Raw genomic sequence first — 26,427 nt, forward strand, 5'->3', positions numbered from 1 at the left:
TTGATACTCTTTAAACCTATTTTCAATATGTACTTAAATAGTATTTAATAGGTTTAGTAGATAGGGGAAGAGAAACTGATTTTCTACTAATAAAAATACATTTGGGCTTCCCTGGTGGCACAGTGGTTAAGAATCTGCCTGCCAATGCAGGGACATGGGTTCAAGCCCTGGTCCAGGAAGATCCCACATGCCACGGAGCAACTAAGCCCGTGCACCACAACTACTGAGCCTGCGCTCTAGAGCCCGCGAGCCACAACTACTGAGCCCGCATATTACAGCTACTGAAGCCCGCGTGCCTAGAGCCCGTGCTCCGCAACAAGAGAAGCTACTGCAATGAGAAGCCCACGTACCACAACGAAGAGTAGCCCCCACTCACCGCAACTAGAGAAAGCCTGCGCACAGCAACGAAGACACAACGCAGCCAAAAATAAATAAATAAATTTAAAAAAATCATATATACCTCTTTATGTTGAAAATGAGGAATTTATTACATGCTCTGACAGTAACATTATCTTTTTAGCTTATTGAATGGAATTCCTAATAAATGTTTCCATAACTCTGAACTGGATAGTGTTAACTGTTCAGACTCCCCAAGAGTATAAGCACCATACTTGAATATAGTTACAAAGTCTTGTTAAAAAATATAAAAGTTTTTTTTTTTGACTTTCATGTCAGCAAAATGTTTTTAGCTTTTCTATATACCAGATCTTGTCATCTGAGACTAGAGATGGTTTTACATCTTCCTTTTCAATCTGGAGTTTTAAATTTCTTTTTCTTGCCTAATTAACCTGGCTAGAACCACTAGTACAATGTTGAATAGATGTGGTGAGTCTGTTCGTGATCTTAGAGGAGAAAGCATTTAGTTTTTCACCATTCAGGATGAACTGACTTTTTCATAGACAGGTTATTTCCTCAACCTAATACAGGCTTCTTTTCCTAGTTTGTTGAGTGTTTATCATGAAGAGGTGCTGGATTTTGTCAAATGCTTTTTATGCATCTATTGAGATCATTATGTGGTTTTTGTCCTTTATTCTGTTAATGTGGTAATTTAATGTAATCAAACTATTACATTGTTTGATTTTCAGATGTTAAACCAACCTTGCATCCCTGGGATAAATCCCAATTGATCATAGTATCTAATTATTATTATTATTATTTTTTTTTTTTATGATACACGGGCCTCTCACTGTTGTGGCCTCTCCCATTGCGGAGCGCAGGCTCCAGACGCGCAGGCCCAAAACGGCCATGGCTCACAGGCCCAGCCGCTCCGCGGCCTGTAGGATCCTCCCGGACCAGGGCACGAACCCGTGTCCCCTGCATCGTCAGGTGGACTCTCAACCACTGTGCCACCAGGGAAACCCCTAATTCTTTTCATATGTTGCTGGATTCACTTTGCTAGTATTTTATTGAGGATATTTGCATCTTTTTCCAACTTTTCTATAGTTCTTATTTTCTCTAGGCTTTTTGTTTGCAATTTTTATGGAATCAGTTGAGTTTAGTCTTTATTTAACAAAAATTAATCTCTTGCACCCATGTAAGTTGACTACTACTGCAGATGACTGTCAGCTGCTTCATTGCAGAACTATTTCCCTGGCTTGTAGTTACTCTGTACACCTTACACATGCTTACTACCAAAATGCTCAATACTCTATATAAGGAAGCTGTTTTAAAATTTCATTGCTATCTTCTTATCCTCAAGTGGGACTAGTGCACAATTACCAGTAATTTAAGGAGTGGCTATGGAAACCCAGCCTCACTGACTCCTTATTTCCAATTTATTTGGTGAGAATGTAGTACAGTTTACCAGTTCACGCCCCCAGGACTGGCTGGGCCACACCTTAATCTAGCTCCAGGGGCTTAGAAGAACCTCATCATCGGATTCTGGCATTAGGGTTCATAGTCCCTGATGATCAGAATAGATCTAAGGCCACAGAAGAGAGCTCTCTGGGATTCTTTCCATTTTGTGTTGTGCCAGCCATTGTTTTGGAAAGCATAGTCACAAAACAATACTCACATCTTATCTTCCCTTTTCAGTTATTTTATTTGGGAGAAAGGAGACAGAATACCTAACTGAACACATGGTACCAAAGCCTTGCCAATTGGTGGTGAAGTCACATGTGTGGAGCTTCCCAAGTTTTGAGTGCGTGACTGAGCTTGTTGAGCAGGTATAGCAGGTACCAAGACATAGACTTGGATCTGCCTTTTAATCTGGACTAACTACATCAGTGGAAAATGGTTTTTGTTATTTGATTAGAGCTCTAGGAGTAGCCAACTCTCATTGTGATAGCTCAGGGCTTTTATAACTGTTTTCGGAGAGAGAGAAAAGAAAACAGAACAACTCTGACCATGGTCTAAAGCCAGGCTTCTGTCACTAAGCAATAAAGAAAAAGCTCAAGTAGCCCTTGCATAAGTGGGAATTTGTGGTTTCTAAAGCTGCCCATTCCCCAAATGACTAAAATATGTTATTGGCATTTGGCACTGTTTCCTATGTTTTGCTCTCCTTAAATTTCTCTTTAAAAGAGTTTGAGTTTAAAGGCAGAACCACTGAAAAATGCAATTTAATCATAGAACTGTGAAAGGCCAGCCCAGAATTAACCCCAGGATGCCCTGTTTTGTTTTGTTAAACCAGAACTTTGAACCAGGCTTATTCTCAGGGGGTGCTGGAAAGGCTAAGGGTAGGCAGGAGGGGAGGAAAAGAGGGAGGCAAAGGAAAGAAAATGAGTAGGCCAGACCAGCCCTGGGATGGCTCTGCCATGCCCCAAGGGCTTTGCTCCCTCACTAGGCAAAGTGACTCCGAGACTTACACTGGAATGAGTAGGAGAAAGGGAATGGAAATGGAAATTGAAGGAGAACCCAGAGCCAGGGGGAAGAGTGAGAGGACTCAGTGGCAGAACAGTCTCCCATACCACAGGCTGTCAGGGCACAGAACACAAAACTTCCAGGGGCCTCTTGGCCCCAATTCACTTTTTAAAAAGTGGTGTTTTTCTCCCAGATTATAACAGCATACTCATTGCAGAGAATTTGGGAAGTATAGGCAGTTACTGAGAGAAAATAACCATCCTGGCAGCGTGGCAGAGAGGTTCAGATCGCAGCCCTTGAAGACCTGAGTTTGAGCCCCACTACTCAGTGTCCTCATCTATAAAAGCAGGGGTGGTGAGATCCCTGCACTGGTGATGCGAGGATTGAAGATCAGACCTGGCCAGGGCTAGTTGCTGCTGCTGCTATCATAAGCCCCCACCACAGTTAACACTGAGACACACATCCAGCTAGTTCTTTTCTATGCATTCGTAGGTATGAAACATGGCCATTCTTTACAGCATATAAATTTTTATCTTGCTTATAACTTAAAAATACCCACTGCTTCTGAAGATTGTTAATTCCTATGTTAAGATCCCATTGCTGTAGTTAGTTTAACCTCCTTTTTATTGGACATTTTGGGGTTTCCAATTTTGTATTATTATAAATAATACTATGATATACATCCTTGTGCCAGAATCACTTAGTTTCTCACTATTTAAGAGAAATTCACCTGAGTAACTACTAGAGTGGAGAGTTTGAACTTTTTAAAAGCTTTAGATACAATTTACTGTATCTATACCCACACCAACAGTGTAAGCAAATTCTCTCTTCATATCACTGGAGCATTAGCCATTGTCATTTAAAAACTGCAACTCTTTGGTAATATTAGAGGCAAAAAAAAAATTCTCCTTTTTGACTTTGCGTATCTACTTTTTATGATTTGTGAGCCTAAACATTTTTATATGTTTATTGCTAATTCCATTTTTTTAATGAGTTGTTTGATTATATCTTTTGCCCATTTTGGGGTAGGCTGTTTTTTCAGTTTATGTGAGCTCCTTCTATATTAGGCTATCAACACTTTAAGTGTGATATTTTCCCTAGTTTGGTTGTTTGAATTTTATATATGATGTTTTTTGGTAAATAGAAGTTTAACTCTTATGTTTCCAGATCTGTCCATTTTTCCCCTTGTGAGATATTTTTCCATGGCTTTAAAGCCTGAAAAGCCTGTCACCATGCTTAGATCAGATAATGATCATTTGCATTTTCTTGTCTTTTAAAAATAATTTTATATGTTTAATAATTTAATAAATGTCCAGGATTTATTCTACTTCATGATATAAAGTGAGGATGTAGTTTGATTTTCCCCCAAATGGGTAAGCAGTCATTTCAGCTCCTTTTTTAAAATAATCAATCCTTCCTGTGCTACTTTTTATTCCATATTTATCATAATCTAATTACATGTGTGTTCTGGGATCTGTTTCTGAGCAGTCACTTCCACTTCCTCAATAGCAATTCTGATGCCAGCACCAATTATTTGAATTGTATGATATATTTTGATGTCTGATAGTGTAAATACAATCTCATATTCTCATTTTACAAAATTGATTTATCATGCCCGTGCTTTTATTCTTGTAGATCAACTTTGGAATCACCTTGTCCACCCAATATACTTTGTAAATTATTTTAATAATTGTGCCGATTCTGAGTTGGATTTCTGTACTTTTTCTTAACCATGAGAATTTTTAGCTTGGGACTTAAAACATGTATGTAGTTTAAATTTATGGAAGAATAGTGTGCTAAAGAATCAAGTGACTTATTTTATAATCTTAAATACAAGTATGATTGAATGATCACAACCGAATGCTGCCATAGTTTGTCGGGAGGTCGTTGCAGAGCCAGCCACTTCCCAAGTTGTGAGACTTATGCAGATTGCACATTAATACTCACTTTTGAGGTACCAAAGGAACTGAACATGTACCAAATGTTCAAATGCTTTGGTATTTTTCATTCTGCATAATCAACAAGAATGTTAGCTATTCCAATGATAAAATGCTTTTCAAGAGCAGTTCAAAAATTGCCCACTACGGCCTTTCCAGCTGCCAAAGAATTCATCCTCCAATTGTCCTCATGTTTGAGGAGCTGGCTAGCTCATCCCTCAGGAATTATCCATGTCCCAGGAGTGCATGAATCACACAGCCCCAAGAGGTTCTGCTAAAGTACACCTGGTGTTTAACTGGCAGCAACTTCTCCATTTGCCCTCTGTGTTCATGCCATTAGCCCATAACCCCATCTGGCCAAAGACCTGCCATTTTGTTTGGACAGAGCTGCCATTCCAGGGCCTGCCCTAGGAATATTCCAGAAGTACTCAGTTTCAGCTTTTCTAATGCAGAGGTCAAATGCACTTGGAAAGGCCTAGAATAGAAATAGAGCAAGAGCCATTCTTCCTTAACTAGTCATCTGTTTATACCTGTGGAAAGCAGCAGAGCAAGAGGGGTAAATTGGTGGCCAGAGTCAAAAAGGCCTTAGAAACTAGGTGACACTTGAACCAGGTATGAGAGCATGTGACTTGAGGCGGGGAATGGCAGCCGAGTAGGGAGGATCACACACTGCAATCAGACGACCCAGTTCAGACTCCAGCTTTGATGAGCTCTCTGACCATGAAACAAGTCCCGTAATCTTCCTATGTCTCAGTTTACTTATATGTAAAATGAGTATGATACTAGTTTGGACAGTTGCAGTAAGAATTGGAAATAGATACAGAAGTATCCAGAACTCATACATGGTCATAGCAATGAATGGTAGTTATTTAGAGAGCAGGAGATTGATGAATGGCAGATAAAAACCGGAAGCAAGTGTGGAAAGACAGGCTGTACCTAGCTTGTGGAAGCCCTTGTAGGGCCTGCTAGGGAGTTGAGAGCTCATCCCCTAGGGGCTGAAGAGGCCTCCGGGAGTTTTCATTAAAGAAATGCCAGCTCTAGGACAGCACTAAAGCCTAATGTGTAGCACTTGGGCTCCAGGAACCCAGCTCCCTACTCTACACATCCCAGCTGGGTGACCTTGGGCAAATGACTCAATCCTTCTAAGCCTCAGTTCTATCACCTAAAAATTGGTTACGATAAAAATACTGACCTTCAGGGGTCTTGCGAATAATAATAGTTATTTATTTAATGCTCGCTGTGTGCCTGCCAATGTTCTAAGTGCTTGACTTGCATTATCTTAAAGGAGGTCATGAATTTAAAAGCTTAGGACAGTGATTGGCACATATTAACAGTTAATCACTGCTGTGAGGGTGGTGCAACAGCTGATGTCATTATTCTTATTGTTCGGTCAAATCTGTATTTTAGTAAGATCCTTCTGGTGATGGCATAGAGAATGGGCTGCAGTGGTTGAGGCTGGAGACCAAGAGAACAGATATTTTCACACACATGTTTAAAAGGTCACTGAGGGTCTTCCCTGGTGGCGCAGTGGTTGAGAGTCCGCCTGCCGATGCAGGGGACACGGGTTTGTGCCCCGGTCCGGGAAGATCCCACATGCCGCGGAGCGGCTGGGCCTGTGGGACATGGCCACTGAGCCTGCGCGTCCGGAGCCTGTGCTCTGCAACGGGAGAGGCCACAACAGTGAGAGGCCCGCGTACCGCAAAAAAAAAAAAAAAAAAAAAAGTGGGGGGGTAGGCATTGTTAGGGACTAAGTGAAAACCTTTTTCAATGAACCATGCTCCTGAAGGACAGGAAGCCCAAGGAAAACAAACCTCTACAACTCATACAAAATTCTGACCTAGTGGAGAGTTTCCCTTTGCTAGAGCTGCCTACCAGCAGTAGTGAATGAATCTAGAGGAGAGTCTCTCTCTTCTTCCAGCCCAGTGGTACAGAGATGATAGAACCAAGAAAGGCAGGCCACCGGGGTGGTGTGGAGAAGGGTGTTAGATGCTGGACCAGATGACAGACCGTCCACCCTCAGCCCTCCGGAAAGTTGACTGTTTACTGGGCTTCCTACCTTAGGGCACTTTTCCATTTAGATTTTACTGAACCTCTAAATGTGTCACAGGTGGCAATACTATTCAGAATGCTTTTCTCTTTGAACCTAATCTTATCTTTGAATGTCCTCCTGTTGTAAAACCACCATTTTCCTCTCTTTCTTAAGGCCAAGTCCAAGGCACGTCAGTCAGTATGTTGACCTTTTCTTGGATTGACACCAAACTAAGTGGTAAAAGTGTTCAGACTGGGCAACATACTTCTCCTGCATAGTGCCCTGGGTGATGTGAAATGATTGTGACCTCTGAATAGATGGGGAATGGATTTTTTAAATCTGATACCAATTCTGTTTCTCTTCCTGTTGATTACAAAAACACAATCTAAAATGATTGGAATGTCGAGACCAACCAGCTGATCAAAATCAAGTAACGTGCCTCGGGATGGAGCAGTGAGGGGAAGGTCATTTCTGATAGGTCAGGAGGGGAAAAGCTCTGGCCCAGCAAAGCTGGAGAAGGGCATTTAAAACATTTAAGTGAGATTTGTAAAAACGTCAATATTCATCCTAACCAGTTGCTTACTTACTAACTCCCAGTTAGGTATTTAAGAAGATAAGATTAAATGTCTAGAATTCAGTGATAATTATGTAAACAAAAACCAAGCTTAAATTGCCTAGTATTAGATATGGCTATTGACACTATGCATATCTTATAAATCATGCTAATTGAACGGGGCAATGTTACCTTCTGAAACCTAAAAAACCCATAAGTCAGGGAACATTCTGATTAGACAGACAGGTCTCCTTGGATACAAGCATTGAGTCTTATGTGGCCATGACAGGTTCACTGATAGGCAATTTTCAAGAACTTTTGTGAAAATAAACATGAAGATAAGTGAAAACACAGGTCATATAATACCAAAAAAATTGAACGTTCTCTACATTTTCATAATGCTTATATACATGCATATGCACATTACATGTATTTATTTCTAAAGCCATGCTTTGTAGCACTGTCATTGTTTTTTTAACAATTTAAGCATTTATAAAAGTGGCAATTCATATTAATTTAAACATTAAAAAATGGTGCAAAAAGTTTTATTACTTACATAATTGAGGTTTATGGGATGAGCAGGGCAGTCTCAAGCTGGTCCAAAATGGCTGGAGAGAGAAAAGAAAGCAGACTGGCTTGAGGCTTTTATTGTGGTTAGGGGGTGGGCCTGGGTGAGGACTGACATAGAAGGACAGGAGATTGGGTGGTTTGAATCTCCTGTAGGTGCTTGGGCTTCCCTATCAGCTTGCCCAGGTGTGGGGCACAAGAAGAGGCAGGTGTGAGGCTTAAAAGCTATTTGCAGTCAAACATCAAAAGAGTTTAACGTTTTATTACAAATATCATTCACACAATCACCAACATGCTCTTCCAATGTTACCACTAAATTTTTTCTTAAAATTTTCCTTCCCTTTCCACTCTTACTACTACTCCTTTACTTTTAAGAAGTTATCATCTTTATCTGAATCTCTCTGATAGATTTTTTAAATTGAGGTATAATTGACATATAACATTATATTAGTTTCAGGTTGCGCAATGTAATTTCCAATATTTGTATGTCTTGCAAAATGATCACCACAGTAAGTCTAGTTAACATCCATCACCACACAGTTACAAACTTTTTTCTTATCATAAGAACTTTTAAGATCTACTCTCTTAGCAACTTTCAAATATGCAGTACAATATCATTAACTATAGTCATGATGCTGTAAATTATATCCACGTGACTTATTTATTTTATAAATGGAAGTTTGTATAGGGTTGGCCAAAAAGTGCCTTTGGTTTTTAAGTAAAAATAAAAGACACATTTTTCATTTTCACCAAGAACTGTATTGAACAACGTATTCACCCTTTTGTTCCACTACCTTCTGCCATTTTTCAGGCAACTTCATAATTCCGTCTTCCCAAAACTTTTTATCTTTCTGAGCAAAGAACTGTTCCAGGTGCCTTTTACCGTCTTCCAGGGAATTGAAACTTTTTCTATTAAGAGATTTTGTAAAGACCTAAATAAATGGAAATCCGAAGGTGCAAAGTCTGGTGAATACGGCAGATGAATCAGAACTTCCCAGCCAAGGTGTAACAGTTTTTGCCTGGTCATCAAAGAAACATGAGCTTTTGCGTTATCCTGATGAAAGATTATGCGTTTTCTGTTGACTAATTCTGGATGCTTTTCATCGAGTGCTGCTTTCAGTTGGTCTAACTGGGAGCAGTACTTGTTGGAATTAATCGTTTGGTTTTCCGGAAGGAGATCATAATAAAGGACTCCTTTCCAATCCCACCATATACACAACATCGCCTTCTTTAGATGAAGACCGGCCTTTGGTATTGTTGGTGGTGGTTCATTTCACTTGTCCCATGATCTCTTCCGTTCCACATTATTGTACAGTATCCACTTTTCATCCCCTGTCACAATTTGTTTTGAAAACAGAACATTTTCATTACGTTTCAGTAGAGAATCACATGCGGAAATACGGTCAAGAAGGTTTTTTTCACTTATGTGGAACCCAAACAAAGCGATTAACATAACCAGGCTGGTGCAAATGATTTTCATTGCTTAATTTGGATATTTTGAGTATGTCGGCTATCTCCCACGTGGTATAATGTTGATTGTTCTCAATTAATGTCTCGATTTGATCCCTATCAACTTCAACTGGTCTACCCAACCGTGGAGCATCGTCCAGGGAGAAATCTCCAGCATGAAACTTCGCAAGCCACTTTTGGCATATTCGATCAGTCATAGCACCTTCTCCATACACTAAGCAAATCTTTTATTTTGCGTTTCCGTTGTGTTTTTACCTTTCTTGAAATAATAAAGCATAATATGCCAAAAATGTTGTTTTTCTTCCATCTTCAATATTAAAATGGCTACACAGAAATTTACCAGTTTTGATAAGTCTTTTTTTATTTTATTTTTTTATGTTTTAAAATTTATTTATTTATTTATTTTTGGCTGTGTTGGGTCTTCGTTGATGCGCACGGGCTTTCTCTAGTTGTGGCGAGCAGGGGCTACTCTCTGTTGCGGTGTGCGGGCTTCTCATTGCGGTGACTTCTCTTGTTGTGGAGCATGGACTCTAGGCGTGTGGGCTTCAGTAGTTGTGGCTTGTGGGCTCTAGAGCGCAGGCTCAGTAGTTGTGGTGCACAGGCTTAGTTGCTCCACAGCGTGTGGGATCTTCCCGGACTAGGGCTCGAACCCATGTCCCCTGCATTAGCAGGCAGATTCTTAACCACTGCGCCACCAGGAATGTCCTGATAAGTCTTTTTTTTAATGCATGCTGATATGACAGCTGTCACAATACAATCTAACAAAATTGTTTTGAATGAAGTTAAAGACAACTAAGTGCTACTATAGCCATCTTATGGAAAAAACCAAATGAACTTTTTGGCCAATCCAATATTAAATTATTTCCTTAAGATATATTCCCCAAAATGGCATCCCAATACCTTTTAACTCCCTTCACCTTCTTCACTTACCCCCCACCTATTGTCTCTGGCAACCACCAGTCTCTTCTATGTATCTATAAGCTGGTTTGTTTTGTTTTAGATTCCAAATATGAGTAAGATCATACAATATTTGTCTTTCTCTGTCTGACTTATTTCACTTAGCATAATGCCCTCAAGATCCATCCATGTTGTCGCAAATGGCAAGGTTTCATTCTTTTTTATGGCTCAATAATATACCATTGTGTGTGTGTGTATACACACACTATATGTATACACTCTATATATGTATACAAACTATATATATGTATACACACACACACACACACACACCACATCTTTATCCATTCATCCATCACTGGACGCTTAGGTTGCTTCCATGTCTTGGCTATTGTAAGTAATGCTGCAATGAACATGGGGGTGCATATTTCAAATGAGTGTTTTTGTTTTCTTTAGATAAATGCCCAGAATTGGAATTACTGTATGATATGGTAGTTCTATTTTTAATTTTTTGAGGATCCTCCATACCATTTTTTATAATAGCTGCACCAATTTACATTCTCACCAACAGTGCACACGGGGTTCCCTTTTCTCCACATTCTCAACAGCACTTGTTATTTGCCTTTTTGATAATAGCCATTCTAACAGGTGTGAGGTGATATCTCATTTTGGTTTTGATTTGCATTTCCCTGATGATTGGTGACGTTGATCACCTTTTCATGTAACTGTTAGCCATCTGTATGTCTTCTTTGGAAAAATGTCTATTCATATCCTCTGCCCATTTTTAAATTAGATTTTTTTTTTCTTGCTGTTGAATTGTATGTGTTCTTTATATATTTTGGATATTAATCTCTTATCAGATATATAACTTGCAATTATTTTCTTGCATTCAGGGGTTGCCTTTTCATTTGTTGATGGTTTTCTTTGCTATGCAGTAACTTTTTAGTTAATATAGTCTCACTTGTTTATTTTTGCTTTTGTTGCCTTTGCTTTTGGTGCTGGATTAAAAAAGTCATCTCCAAGACCGATGTCAAGGAGCTTACTGCCTATGTTTTCTTCTAGGAGTTTTATGGTTTCAGGTCTTCCATTCAAGTCTTTAATACATTTTGAGCTAATTTTGTAAATGGTGTAAGACAGTGGTCCAGTTTCATTCTTTTGCATGTGGCTGTCCCGCTTCCCCAGCACCATTTATTGAAGAGGCTTCCCTTTCCCCATTGTATATTTCTGGCTCCTTCATCATAAATTAATTGACCATATATGCATGGGTTTATTTCTATTCCGTTGATCTATGTGTCTATTTTTATGCCAATCCCATACTGTTTTGATTACTATAGCTCTGTAACATAGTTTGAAATCAGAGCGGGTTATGCTTCCAGCTTTCTCAAGATTGCTTTGGCTATTCAGGGTCTTTTGTGGTTCCATGCAAATATTTCGATTGTTTGTTCTGTTTCTGTAAAAGATGCCATTGGAATTTTGATAGGGATTGCATTGAATCTGTATATTGTTTGGGTTAGTATGGACATTTTAACCATATTGATTCTTCCAATCCATGAGCATGAAATATCTGTCCATTTATTTGTATCTTCAATTTCTTTCATTAATGTCTCAGTTTTCAGTGTACAAGTCTTTCACTTCCTTGGTTAAATTTATTCTTAGGTATTTTATTCTTTTTGATGCAATTATAAATGGAATTATTATCTTAATTTCTCTGGTGGTTGCAGAATTCTGTTTTTAACATCCGCCTTTCTCTCCCTCACGTCCCACTCTGCAGAGGTAGCTTTTGTTTAACTATAGCCAGTCTGTCTTCTTCCAGACATCTCTATACACAAATGTGAATATTTAATTTTTTTGCAAATGGGATCAGTACTACCTTTTTGCATCTTGCCTTTTCCACTTAAGATTATACTGTGGACATCTGGACATATGTGCATGTTCAGTATATATAAAGGTTTACCTCATCCTTTTATTAGCTGCATAGTATAGAGTTACCTTGATTTTTAATCTGTGACGTTTTTCTCTATTAGAAACAATACTGCAGTGAACACCCTCATACATTTTCTTGTACTCTTGTGTGAATGAGTCTGTAGGGTAAGTTCATTAACATGAGACTACCAGGTCAAAGGGTATGCATGCTTTGCAGTTTGATGTATATTGCCACTTGCCTTCTGAAAAGGTGGAACCGATTTTTACTTCCATTCAGTGTCTTGAGAATGACTGTTTTCCTCCATCCACATTAACTTTCTGTGTAAACAATATTTTTAATCCTAGCGATTCTGATAAATGAAAAATAACTTCACACTATGATTTGATTTTTTTCATTGTAAGTAAGGTTGAGTATCTTTTTTATATTATATTGGCTATACGTAGTTTTTGTGAATTGCCTTTTTATTTCATTTACCTGTAATTAAATTATATTAAGGAAATCAGCATTCTTTTTACATAAATAGGAAATATATTTCCCAGTTTTCTGTTATGTGACTTTGTAAATGGTATTTTGTACTGTACTGATTTTTAATTTTGTATATTCAGATTTATCACTTTTTTATGGTTTCTAAGATTACAAAATACTTACTCCACATAAACGTTTTTCTAACATTTTTTCTAATACTTTTATAGTTTAAAAATACTTTCATGGTTTACTTTTTACATTTAAATCTTCCATTTATCTGGAATTACATTTTTTATGAAATGAGTTAGAGATTCAGCTTTATTTTTTCCCCTGATGGCTAACCAGTTGTCCCAACATCATTTATTAAATAATTTATCTCTCCTCACTTTTATTGTGTACTAAATTCCCATATGTATTTGAATCCATACCCTGGGTATACAGATATCCAGCGTAAACAGCACAAACACAGCAGATAATATTCTCAAAAAACAGGATGTATGTAGTCATAATCAGTACTGACTGGTGGTTTGCTACTTCAACAAGTGGGAATAAGAATAAAGAATAAAAAGTACCCACATTCTTAAGACAATGGCATGCAAGCTAATAAAGAGCACCTATTTCAATTTATATGCAAGGTTTGTTTTTCCTCACATCAGTAACCCAGCAATTTATTAGATCACAACCTTCTAGCCAGGAACTCATTTTGGTTTCTCATTTAATCTTAGGCATTTCTGGTCTCATAAAAGCTGTTAAATAATAATAATGTTGAACACGTATATTGTACTTTTCATCCCTAAGTTCTATCTAAACATTAACTAATTAAATGCATTGATGAAAGGAAGGGATTTGCAGACTTCTTCAGGAAAACTGATATCTGGTTGCACACCTGGGAGGGGATGATTCCTAAAAAGCATTAACTCCCTCTTTGAATGGTGCTCAGCGAGCAGAGGAATAAAAAGCTGGTGACATTATTTCACTTCTTTTGAAAATTTCCTTGGGTATCTTCTAATTAGTCTGGTTAAACTCACCTTTTATCTATCTCCCCAGATATTTCCTTTCTACATTCCTGGGGGTATTCAACAAGCTTCTTTTGATGTTTTCCCTGTCTGTTAATCACAAAATCATAGAATCTTCAAGCTGAGAAAAATCCTTACTGATCATCTAGTTTTGAATGACTTAGTATGATCACTTTATTTTGTAGATGAGGAAACTGAGGCATGGAGAAGTTAAGTGACTTATTAATAAGGTCAGACAGCTTAGTGGGGAAAAAACTGGGAATAGAAGCCAAGATGTCTAGCTCCCATTTCAGATCTAAATCAGCTTCAATCCTTTTTTTCTTTTTCCTCTTTGTGATCATCTGAATTGCTTTTCCCTTTTCTTTAACTTTTTTTTTTTTAACTCCACCCTTTCTGTACTTCTTCTTCCCTTCTTTCTGCCTTTTATGTCTCTCCTAACCCTTAGTGGGTCATTCCCTTATATGATCAGGGAATATTGCTCCTATTTCTCCTCTATTTCTCTGTCCCTTTAAACATGTGGTCTTTTGTTGTTTTTCTGTTAAGATGTCCTCCATTGGCCTCTACTCAGGTCCTCTCTGAAAAGCCGTATTTCTTCAATTTCTCCCACATACATGCATTTGGGGAGTTGCTTTGTTTTGCTTTGGTTTTTTCCAGCTGTAGTTGCTTCTTTAATTAAATTACTTCTCTAGTTTTGGTAAATAGCCTAGGGTTTAAGTTGATGTTAAGTCCATTTTCATCACAGAATTTCATGTTACTTTAATCGAGGAATTTCCCAGGCATTCACTCAATAATAAGAATCATACTCCATGTTCAGAAATTCACACAAGATGTGACCACTTAAGAGAATTTTCATACAAGTAGTAAGTATGTTGGACAATAAATCTTTACATAAGCCAAAGACAAATCCAGTTCAGATCAGGACTGTGGGAGTAAACCTGGACCAGACTGTGCATCTTGTTTCCAGGCAGGGACTGAGTCAGTTTAGAAGTCCTCCATTTCTATATGGTGGATCAGTGGGCATCCAGTGACCTCAGGATTCTCAGGCTGCGCTCTGACCCCAGATGCCCTCAGAAAGGCCCCTTCCTAGAGTAGTGCAGGGTGCTTAAGGGGGTGGAGGGGTATCTGACATAGCCCAGCTGGGTGATCTTAGCTCACATCACCTCTCTTGGCCTTAGTTTTCTCATATATTAAGTAAGGAAGCTGAGTTAAGGAAACCACTTAGAGCCTTTCCTTGTTTACTATTCAGTGAGTAATAATGACATAACTAGGGCCAAAATGAATAATAGAGACCTAAATACAATTTATTTACGACACATAGCTAATTAACTCAATAGAGGAGTAAGATTCTGCTGACCATACCATGAGAGTTTTCTGGAACTGTCTCAATTTAAAATATTTTAATCTATTTTCCCCTAAATAATACTCATGCACTTATATGAGACCATGTGGCCTGCTTTGGGGCTCAGAATATGTGGGCCACATAATTGTACTTACTGTTTGCAAATGCTTCTACTGAAGTTTCATGAGGTTGTGGCTTCACGAGGCCACACCCCTTGAGGCACTTTCCATAGTGCAGAAAAACTGAAATAGGCCCCTTCCCGTATATATATATATATATTTTTTTTTAAAATAAATTTATTTAATTATGGCTGTGTTGGGTCTCCATTGCTGCGTGCGGGCTTTTCTAGTTGTGGCGAGCAGGGGTTACTCTTTGTTGCGATGCATAGGCTTCTCATTGCGGTGGCTTCTCTTGTTGCGGAGCACGGGCTCTAGGCACGCAGGCTCAGTAGTTGTGGCTCGCGGGCTCTAGAGCACAAGCTCAATAGTTGTGGCGCATGGGCTTAGTTGCTCCGCAGCATGTGGGATCTTCCTGGACCCGGGCTTGAACCTGTGTGCCCTGCACTGGCAGGTGGATTCTTTTTTTTCTTTTCTTTTTTAAAATTTATTTATTTATTTATTTTGGCTGTGTTGAGTCTTCGTTGCTGTGCGTGGGCAGTTGTGGTGAGCGGGGGCTACTCTTTGTTGCGGTGCTCAAGCTTCTCATTGGAGTGGCTTCCCTCATTGCGGAGCACGGGTCTAGGCACACGGGCTTCAGTAGTTGTATGCAGGTTCAGTAGTTGTGGCTCGCGGGCTCTAGAGCTCAGGCTCAGCAGTTGTGGCTCACGGGCTTAGTTACTCCATGGCAAGTGGGATCTTCCTGGACCAGAGCTCGAACCCGTGTCCCCTGCATTGGCAGGTGGATTCTTAACCACTGCACTACCAGGGAAGCCCCGGCAGGCTGATTCTTAACCATTGCACCACGAGGGAGGTCCCCCCGTATACTTTTGTGAATAAGAAATTTATGTTCTTGGGCTCAGCTTTACCATTCAGCCATTGGAGAAAATTGAAATTTGTTTATCTTTTATTCCCTGAGAGAGTTTCCATCAGGAAGCAAAATATAATTTGATAGGAATGGTGATGACCACTTACAGATCTACCCAATTATACTAACCCAGATAACCCAGATTAAATTATCACATAGTTTCCAATATCTAAGTAGAAATTGTCACTTTTGGGAGAGGATCAGATAAGAGCTAATTGGTGACATCATAATCCACCCTCAGTGAAGTATTTGATTAGCCAAAATCTTAGTCCTGTTAGAACAGTCCCATAATGGATAAAGAAGCGTGTGGAGCAGCTAATTAGAGAAGACACAGTTTTCTGTTTATATACAAACATCCCAGCATTAAGCCATGATAAGGAGCTCAAAGGCTAATTATGGGGAAATGGGGTTTTAACAAACTTTTTGAAATAATAGAATTCCCTATGCTTTTTATTTTCTATTTTTAAGAACTTATTATTAAAAGGAGTAAAGTTTAGTTAACTAGACTTACTGTGGTGATGACTTTACAGTGTATACAACTATCGAATCATTACATTGTACACCTGAAACTAATATAATGGTATATGTCAATTTAAAAAAAGTAAAATTTAGAATTGAATGAGAACTCAGAATATTATTGCTGTGGTTTAGGTTTTCAAACTTGGGCAGACTCCATAGGCTGTTTTTCTTACCTCTCCAGGAACTCACCTGGCCTAGATCACTAGAGTCACTGTCCCCACCTGTTAACGCTGAGAAATGTCACTCAGAGAGAAAATAGTGAGTGCAGCCTTTCATAGTCCTCTGGCCAAGCAAATGCAACCTAAATTATATTTGAAATCATTTTACAATGCGTGACAATTTTGATTCTTCCACTAGTAACCAGGCTAGCTTGTTACTAGTGAGTGGCAGGTGGCTTTATTTAACATGAATGGGGTCTTTTGGTTAGACTTTCAGAGGAGGGGCCATTTGTCAAGTGCAGCAGCCCTCTTCATCAACGTATTGCCAACAGTTGTCCAGAATCTAGATGTTACACAATGGCTGAGGAATGCCTGTATTGAAATGGAAGGTAACTTGACAAATCAGGGGGAAGGAATTCGTCGATGCATAAATCCAATGAGAAAGAGCTTTTTCTTTCTTGTTTCTTGTCCAAGTCCCCAGTGCTCTGTCCCTCTCCCCCTGTAGATTTTGAATTTTGTGGTGGTGCTGAGGGAGTGAAGGTAACAGACATAAAAGAATCATTTGTGCCCTTTTCCCAATCCCACAGATTTCTATTGGCTACAGACCTTGAACATGACACTGCAATTTCCTGGTGCCACACATGAGTAATAAGCAGCTGCTTCTGAAACTGTGGTTTGGAGAAGGCAGCACTAGGTTATTTTTTAACTTAATTGTAATTTTCGATTGGTCTGCAAGAAAGCAAATCAAATAAAGTCTGTTGTCTTAGTCTGCAAGAAAGCCATAGGCCTCAAATTCCAATGCTGACCATCTTGACCAGAATAGAAGAGGGGGGAAAATGTGTGTATCCCTGAGCTGGAAGTTCGACCAGGCAGCTTTCGTGGGCTGCTGTCACACAAGAAGCATAAGCATATTTGGTATATTTGTCAGTTAGCTGGATCGTGGAGAGTGATATTTGACTATTCCTTGAGTTCTAGAAGTACCTGAAATGATAGAGTGAAAAGAATTTGTAGAGAGACTGCAAAAGACAAAAATAGAAAAATCTTGAAGATACCAGCTTGATATTGCATTTTGTCTTTATCCTACAGTGCAATAAAAGGACACATAATTTTAAGTTACAAACGGAAGTGTGCATTCTTTGAACACCAGGTCACTATGATACCTCTGGAATAGTCATATATGCAACACTCCCAAATTAAATGAATCAGACTAGGATTTTCCTTAATACAAAAAATGAAGTTTAATGGAAAACAGAAACAAACTCTTTCACCCTTTTCTCAAAGAGATAAGGCAGTTTGGTATACGGCAAAGGTGAGGGAGATTGAGGAGAGGCACAAAGAGCTACATGTGTTTTCTGCTAATTACTTTGTCATGATTTTGTTCAAGTAGAGAGACACTTTGGGGAAAATAACTAAACCTGGGATAACCAAACCTCATCTCAGAGGTCTGTTTCACTAGCACCTACAACATATCCAAATGACCACCTGGTTAACTGAAACCACCAGCCTTCTAATGCTAAAGATGAATGGCCTTGTGACTTGTGATGGACTGATATAAAGTTATATTAACCTGTGACCAGGAAAAGAGTGAAAAAGAGGGGCTCCCTGGGCTTTGGTCTTCTTTGAAGCTGCCATCTTCCTATTGTTTGTGGTATATGGTCCCAACCTTAAGTCTCCACCAAGATGGCTAGGAAGTGGGAGTGGAAAGCAGGATTCTTGAGGGCAGATGGAGATGGTGGGAGTCAAGACACTTGATTTCTTTTTAAGCGATTATCCCAAGTAAACATATATCTGCTTTTTAAAAAGAACCCTAGGAGATGTCACACTTGGAGCCTGCTTCTCTTAGTGATGAAACCTCTAGACCAGAAGCCAGAATAGCTTCCCAGTGCTGCTAGTTGTTATATTCAAAGACAAGATTTAAACCTTCCAAATATACCTTTACCCCTTGAAATGTATCAGTATAAAGTTTTTCTTTCTATAATATTAAAGAAATGTTTGTCAATTCTAAAATAAACTTATAGAATATTACCTCACTTTTCTGGAGGAAAAACTTCCAGCAGCTTCAGCCCTTTGGAACATGGCCCTGAACCTCAGCTGACAAATAGGAAGAGCAGTTACTCAAGTTTAAAGAAGCAGAAAGGGTCTCTGAATAGCTGAACTGCCACCAAGTCCATGTGTTCTTTGTGCTCCTCCCTAAATCACACAGCAGAATGATTCAAAATGTTGTGACACAACAACAGAACAAAGATATGACTGCTACAGCCAAGGAAAAAGACTGGAAAGCATCCTCAGTCCATCAACAAGAACTTAGGTGCCTGACAGTTTACAATCTCTTAGGTTGCTCCATATAAAACTGCCATTTTTATAGGTAAAATCACCATTATACTTTTATAGGTAAAATCACCACTTTATAGGTAGTATCTCCATTTTTATATGTTCAATCTACAGTTGGACAAGGAAAACAATCACATGTTAAACAATAGCAAAAAAATACAAAGGAACATCAATTTCTATTTATATTAAATTATGTGATGTAAAAATAAATTATATGAAGCACAAGAGATCCATGGCAGGTTAAGTAGCCAGAGATGGCTCTCCAGATCAAGCCAGAATAGATCTGAGCCTTAAAGCCTGAGTGAAATTTAAATAAGTGTTAACAGATGAAATGAAACTCCAGATAGAGGAAATACATGGGTGAAGGCACAGGAGCAAGAACAAGCATATTCTACACCGGGGAAACTTTCCTCACAACAGAACGTACATATTAAGAAACGGAAAATGAATTTGGATAGATAGTGTGGAATCAGCTTATGGAGACACTCACATACCAGGCAAAATGTAAGCTGCAGTTTTGTCTAGTTCACACTTGTATCAATAACTGAGAATAGTAACTCAATGTAATTTTCTGGCATGAACGAATGAAGAGTTTTTACTAATGATAAAATAAGAATTCAACCAAAGGTTTGAGGGAAGAGATGACACACAATGAAAGTGATGTCTAAAACTGACTAGTATACTGGATGGATCAAAGGAAAAAGATGATTATCCAGAAATAAAACCAGAAGATTATTTCATTAATCTAGAGAGGGGTGATAAAAGCTTGAGATAGGATGGGAAAAAGACTTACACTAGAGACATTTAAAAGAGAATCAACGTGAACCTTGAAACATTATGCTAAGTGAAAGAAGCCAGTCATAAAAGACCACATATTATATTATTCTATTTACATGAAATATCCAGAGTAGGTAAATCTGTAGAGACAGAAAGTAGATTATTGATTGCCTAGGGCTTGGGGGATGGGTTAGGGAGAAAACACTAGTGACTGCTAATGAGTATGGGGATTTGGGGAAAAGTTGATGATATGTACACAACGCTCTGAATAAACTAAAACATGTTCAATTGTAGACTCTAAATAGATTAATTACATGTTATGTGAACTATATATCAATAAAGCTGTTATTTAAAAAAGAGAGGGGCTTCCCTGGTGGCGCAGTGGTTGAGTCCGCCTGCCAATGCAGGGGACACGGGTTCGTGCCCCGGTCGGGGAGTATCCCACATGACGCGGAGCCGCTGGGCCCGTGAGCCATGGCCGCTGAGCCTGCGCATCCGGAGCCTGTGCTCCGCAACGGGAGGGGCTGCAGCAGTGAGAGGCCCACATACCGCAAAATAAATAAATGAATGAATGAATGAATGAATGAATAAATTAATAAATAAGAGAAAGAGAGGGGCTTTCCTGGTGTCTCAGTGGTAAAGAATCCACCTGCCAATGCAGGGGACATGGGTTTGAGCCCTGGCCCGGGAAGATCCCACATGCTGAGGAGCAACTAAGCCCGTGCACCACAACTACTGAGCCTGCACTCTAGAGCCCACGAGCCACAACTACTGAAGCCCACACACCTAGAGCCCTTGCTCTGCAACAAGAGAAGCCACCACAATAAGACACCTGCACACCACAGTGAAGAGTAGCCCCCGCTCGCCACAACTAGAGAAAGCCCACATGCAGCAACGAAGACCCAAGCCAGCCAAAAATAAATAAATAAATTTTTACAGATAAATAAATAAATAAATAAATAAAAAGAGAAAGGGGATCGATAGAATGTGGTGCATGACAAGATATATGTGTTTGATGTAGAAAATGAATCATTCACTGTAGACTCTATATAGTTTGATTTCATTGAAATAACAAGACTGTCCACTAACACCATTATTATTTAATATTGTTTTAGGAGTGCTGCATGATGCAATAAGACATGAAACATGAAAGGAAGGGACCAAATTATTTCCTTCAGAAAACCCAAAAGAATCATGCCTAAAAATGACAGGCATTCATGCACATTTAGTAATATAGTCGTATATAAGATGGACACAAATGTCGGTATATTCTAATACACCAGCAATAGCTGATAAGAAAAAATATTATACAAAAGTTTAACCTTAAAATAACCTAAATAACAACTGTGAGTGGCTTACACTATGGAGAACAGTATGGAGGTTCCTTAAAAAACTAAAAATAGAATTACCATATGACCCAGCAATCCCACTACTGGGCATATGCCCAGAGAAAACCATAATTCAAAAAGAGATATGCACCCCAATGTTCATTGCAGCACTATTTACAATATCAAGGACATGGAAGCAACCTAAATGCCCATCGACAGATGACTGGATAAAGAAGATGTGGTACATATATACAATGGAATATTACTCAGCCATAAAAAGGAATGAAATTGGGTTATTTGTAGAGACGTGGATGGACCTAGAGACTGTCATACAGAGTGAAGTCAGAAAGAGCAAAACAAATATCGTGTATTAATGCATATATGTGGAATCTAGAAAAATGGTACAGATGAACCGGTTTGCAGGGCAGAAATAGAGACACAAATGTAGAGAATGTATGGACACCAAGAGGGGTGGTGGTGGTGGTGGTTGTGGGATGAATTGGGAGATTGGGATTGACATATGTACACTAATATGTATCAAATGGATAACTAATAAGAACCTGCTGTATAAAAAATAAAATTCAAAAAAGAAGTCAGTGGCTTATACAAAGGAAAAAAACAAATCTGTATTATTAATAAATGAAGATTTAATAAAATGGAGATAGGGAGACTAAATGTTGTGAAGATATCAATTCCCAAATTAATTTTTAAAAGCTTATTAAAATATCCAGATAGGAATAAATAAAAATTACTGGCACTGTAAATTTGGTGAAATATTTCAAAAGACTTCAAAATGTTCATATCCCTTATGCTTTGTACCAAGAAAATCTTTTAGATAAAGAAAAAGCTTTATGTACAAGATGCCCCAATCTTCTCTTTTAGATCCTAGATGATAACTCTCATGTCTTCCTTAAGGTGTTCTCTTCTCATCCTCAGTTCCTTAAAACAACCTTTACTCATCTGGTTTCCAGGCCAGGTGAGTTCTGTATCCTGATGCTTTCCCCTAAATGGACTATAGTTTGTTAGTGCCTCTCTTTAAATGTGTCATTAACTTTGGTTGTTTAGAAAAGAGTAAAATAAGTAAAACAAAACTCAGCTAAAGTATTGTTACCACAATTTATAAATAACCCCACTGGGTATAAGATTTGGTAGTGGTTATTTCTTAGAAAGTGTATATCATGTGTTGGTATTAGGAGCACACTTTCCTGGGGTTGATTGGAGTTAATGGTCCTTGAGAAAACATAAATAAAAGGAGGTCTTATCTATGGCTTCTTAAAGGTAATGGGGAGGAGAAGAAATTTTAAAATGGTGGAAAATGTGCTTGCTTGACTCAAAAAAAAGAAAAAAAGCCAGCATAATTTCTACCCCCTTTATTAAGAAAATAAAAAACAACACTCTTATAAAGCAGTAAACCTGGTTCTTCTGTTCCATTTCTGCATCAATACAAAAATAATATACATTGCTTTTAAAAATGCCAAAACAACCATATACGAGGTGAAAGACATGCTTTTCCAACTTGTTCCCTTCCCTAGATTTAACCATTATATTCATTTTTAAAACATCATGAGATTATTCAGTAGTGATGTTCATAAACCACTTTAGTTTTTATCTCCAGTATTATGTATAGCTTGATTTTTTGCAAAATACATTATTAATTTTTAAAAATTTTATTGAAGTATAGTTGATTTACAATGTTGTGTTAATTCAGTTTTACATATATATATTCTTTTTCATTATGGTTTATCACAGGATATTTTTCTCCACACCTCCTCCAGCATTTGTTATTTGTAGACTTCTTAGTGATGGCCATTCTGACTGGTGTAACGTGGTACCTCAATGTAGTTTTGACTTGCATTTCTCTAATAATTAGCGATGCTGAGCATCTTTTCATGGGCCTATTGGCCATCTGTATGTCTTCTTTGGAGAAATGTCTGTTTAGATCTTCTGCCCATTTTTTGATTGGGTTTTGTTTTGGGGTGTTTTTCTTTTTTGAGTTGTATGAGCTGTTTGTATATTTTGGAAATTAAGCCCTTGTTGGTTGCATCATTTGCAAATATTGTCTCCCAGTCCGTAGGTTGTCTTTTCATTTTGTTTATGGTTTCGTTTGCTGTGCAAAAGCTTATAAGTTTGGGCTTCCCTGGTGGCGCAGTGGTTGAGAGTCCGCCTGCCAATGCAGGGGACAGGGGTTTGTGCCCCTGTCCGGGAAGATCCCACATGCCGCGGAGCGGCTGGGCCTGTGGGCCATGGCCACTGAGCCTGCACGTCTGGAGCCTATGCTCCGCAACGGGAGAGGCCACAACAGTGAGAGGCCCGCGTACCGCAAAAAAAAAAAAAAAAAGCTTATGTTTGATTAGGTACCACTTGTTTATTTTTGCTTTTATTTCTGTTGCCTTGGGAGACTGACCTAAGAAAACATTGGTACGATTTATGTCAGAGAATGTTTTTGCCTGTGTTCTCTTCTAGGAGTTTTATGGTGTCATGTTTTATATTTAAGTCTTTAAGTCATTTTGCGTTTATTTTTGTGTATGGTGTGAGGGTGTGTTCTAATTTCGTTGATTTGCATGAGGCTGTCCAACTTTCCCAGCACCACTTGCTGAAGAGACTGTCTTTTCCCCATTGTATATTCTTGCCTCCTTTGTTGAAGATTAATTGACCATAGGTATGTGGGTTTACTTCTGGGCTCTCTAATCTGTTCCATTGATCCATATGTTTGTTTTTGTGCCAATACCATGCTGTTTTGAATACTGTAGCTTTGTAGTACCCAAATCCTTTCGGTAGTATTGTCATTTTAACAATATTAATTCTTCCAATCCAAGAGCATGGGATAGCTTTCCATTTCTTTGAATCATCTTCAGTGTCCTTTATTAAGGTTTTGTAGTTCTCAGTATGTAAGTCTTTCACCTCCTAGGTGGGGTTTATTCCTAAGTATTTTATTTTATTTTATTTTTGATGTGACTTTAAAAGGGATTGTTTGTTTACATTCTCTTTCACATATTTCATTGTTAGTGTAAAGAAATTGCAAAATACATTATTACATTACTTGTAGTCTTTTATTTTTGTATTATCAGCTATTACTATTTGTTCACCTTGGCCTTCTAATATCTCTTTAAATATGATTTACTGCTCTCAGATGTTATTTTTATGTAAAATTATCATTTTAACTATGATTCACTTGAAAGTATCCATTTCTAGCTCTTTCCAAGTTAAATTTAATCTTTGTTTTTTTCTTATATCAAAATCAGCATGTATATGCATATGCATCAATGAGAAAGAAATAAAGGCAAATTTTATCTTGTTAGTGTATGAACTGCCAAAGTCTTTGAAGCCCGTGCAGTATTAGTTAAGTGAGGAGGGCTCTGATGGACCATTGGCTCCAAACTCACAGATGTTTGCAGGCTAGCAGGTGAGGGGACTGTGGGAGGCAGGCAGACTCAAGACACTGGGGCCTCATGGGAACAAGTGTCAGTTGAAGAGCACGTGCCTCAGCAGGAGCAAGCAGCCTCTACTCAGAGCCAGGATCATCATCGTGTTGGAATTCAGGCCTAGTTTTTCCAGATCTAATGATTTTCCAAAAGAAGCCAAAAATCTGGATTTTTATGTGAAACCTTCCAATTATTAAATTGGCTTATTTTTTTTTAAACACTAAGAGATTTTTAAAAAAATCTTGAGGCTAAATATAGCATTCAGACTGCCAAATTGCAGCTTCTGTGTATTATTATAATGATCAGCAGCAAGAGAAACCTATTTTCCACATTTGTTACATGTTCTTAGGGGAGATGGTGGAAAAACTATTAACTCATCAGAAAACAGATATTATTGAATGTACAACATAAAATACTACATTAGTACTTACTCTATATGTTTTCAGTCTATTTTGGGAAATTGACCACACTGCTCTTATACCGCACGATAACTGTCAAGTTAGTCTGTGAAAGTAGGGTTCCTCATTTGTTGGTCCTCAGTCCTCTACAACACACTACAAAAAAAAGAGGAATACGAAAGAAATTTCAACATCTTCATTTTCCAACCTCCAGTGGTTTAAGCCAGAGAGTTCTTTTGGAGCGAAAATACTATGTCTTTTCTTTCTCAGAGTTGCTGAGAAATTATAATTAGAGGTTTTCCTGTTGTGTAAAGGAAAGGAATTCCTCCTGCACCTGCAAGACTTCTCAACAAATTTGCTTCTTCCCTGTTCTATTTCTCTTCCTACAGGTGATAGAGGGAAAGCTGGCTCCATTCTTGGGCAAGGTCATTAAATTTGCCGCCTCACATGTGTACAGCTGCAGTCTTTGTAGCCAGAAGGGGTTCATCTGTGAAATATGTAACAATGGAGAGATCCTCTACCCTTTTGAGGATATTTCAACAAGCAGGTACACAATCTCTTGTCTTATAAAAGTATACCTGAATATGTCACATGCAGTGTTATTGGGCCAGAGCTGGCCAGCTTTTAGTTGAGTACTGTATCTCTGTCTCTTCCTCTGTATCAGATTTCCCTTATTCCTGGAGAACATTTTTTAGCCTTTGGTTTCCTATATTTATTTCCAACTCATCTTGCTACCTTTATCCAGAATGAGATAACAAAGTTGCATAGCCTAGCTCTGCATTATTAGGTAACAAAGAGTGTTCAGATTCATTTTTAGAATGAAGACAGGGAAGGAAGAATCCTCACAACCATCCCAGGTCAAGTGATAGGCAATGGAAATCACAGTCGCAGAGGAAGACCAAAACTGGATTGGCCACTAGGAAGAAAACCAGAGGACACTGATGAACAGCCCTCTGGCTCACCACATGCTCTTCTGCATAAATGCACTGCAGTGTAGTGATGAAAGTTTTAGGACCCAAAGGAGAGAAAAGTGGGAGTTCATGTGGGATTATTTTTCTAACCAAAGTAATATTTGGGTATCATCACTTCCATTGATTGATGGACGATTTTTTCCCCAGCCTAAGAGCGGGGTTTTTCCTGTCACTTTTATTGAGTCATAAAATGGTGCATATCACATTTCCTTTCATCCCAAAAGCATAACAGAAATATACATTGTATATGTGTGCACTGGCTTCTTCGGGCATGAATGTCACGGCTCATTTCCCACCCTGCTGGGCTCACTTACTCTGTGGTTCAGAATAGAAGGTGAGGCATGTAGCCAGGGAGGGTTGAAGCATGTGTAGTAGAGCTAATATATTAAGAGTTGACTTAGCCCTTCTGGCCTCTTCTTAAATGCAGAGGCTATTTGTAAACATCCAGGCCCCACACACAGAAAGACAGACACATAAACACAAGACCCCCCCACACACACATGC

At 38.6% G+C, this 26,427-nt stretch overlaps 1 protein-coding gene across 1 annotated transcript in view; it reads left to right on the top strand.

Annotated features, from left to right (window-relative positions):
- PLEKHM3 (pleckstrin homology domain containing M3) overlaps positions 1-26,427 on the top strand; it is a gene marked incomplete at its 5' end in the record, with an annotated part of 161,202 nt that overhangs the window by 106,093 nt on the left and 28,682 nt on the right. Inside the window, one exon of the mRNA XM_079710120.1 lies at positions 25,342-25,499. Coding sequence (XP_079566246.1) covers positions 25,342-25,499 — 158 coding nt within the window. The remainder of the gene's footprint in view (positions 1-25,341; positions 25,500-26,427) is intronic.

This window comes from Hyperoodon ampullatus, assembly GCF_949752795.1.
Source record: "Hyperoodon ampullatus genome assembly, chromosome: 8".
NCBI classification, from domain to species: Eukaryota; Metazoa; Chordata; class Mammalia; order Artiodactyla; family Ziphiidae; genus Hyperoodon; species Hyperoodon ampullatus.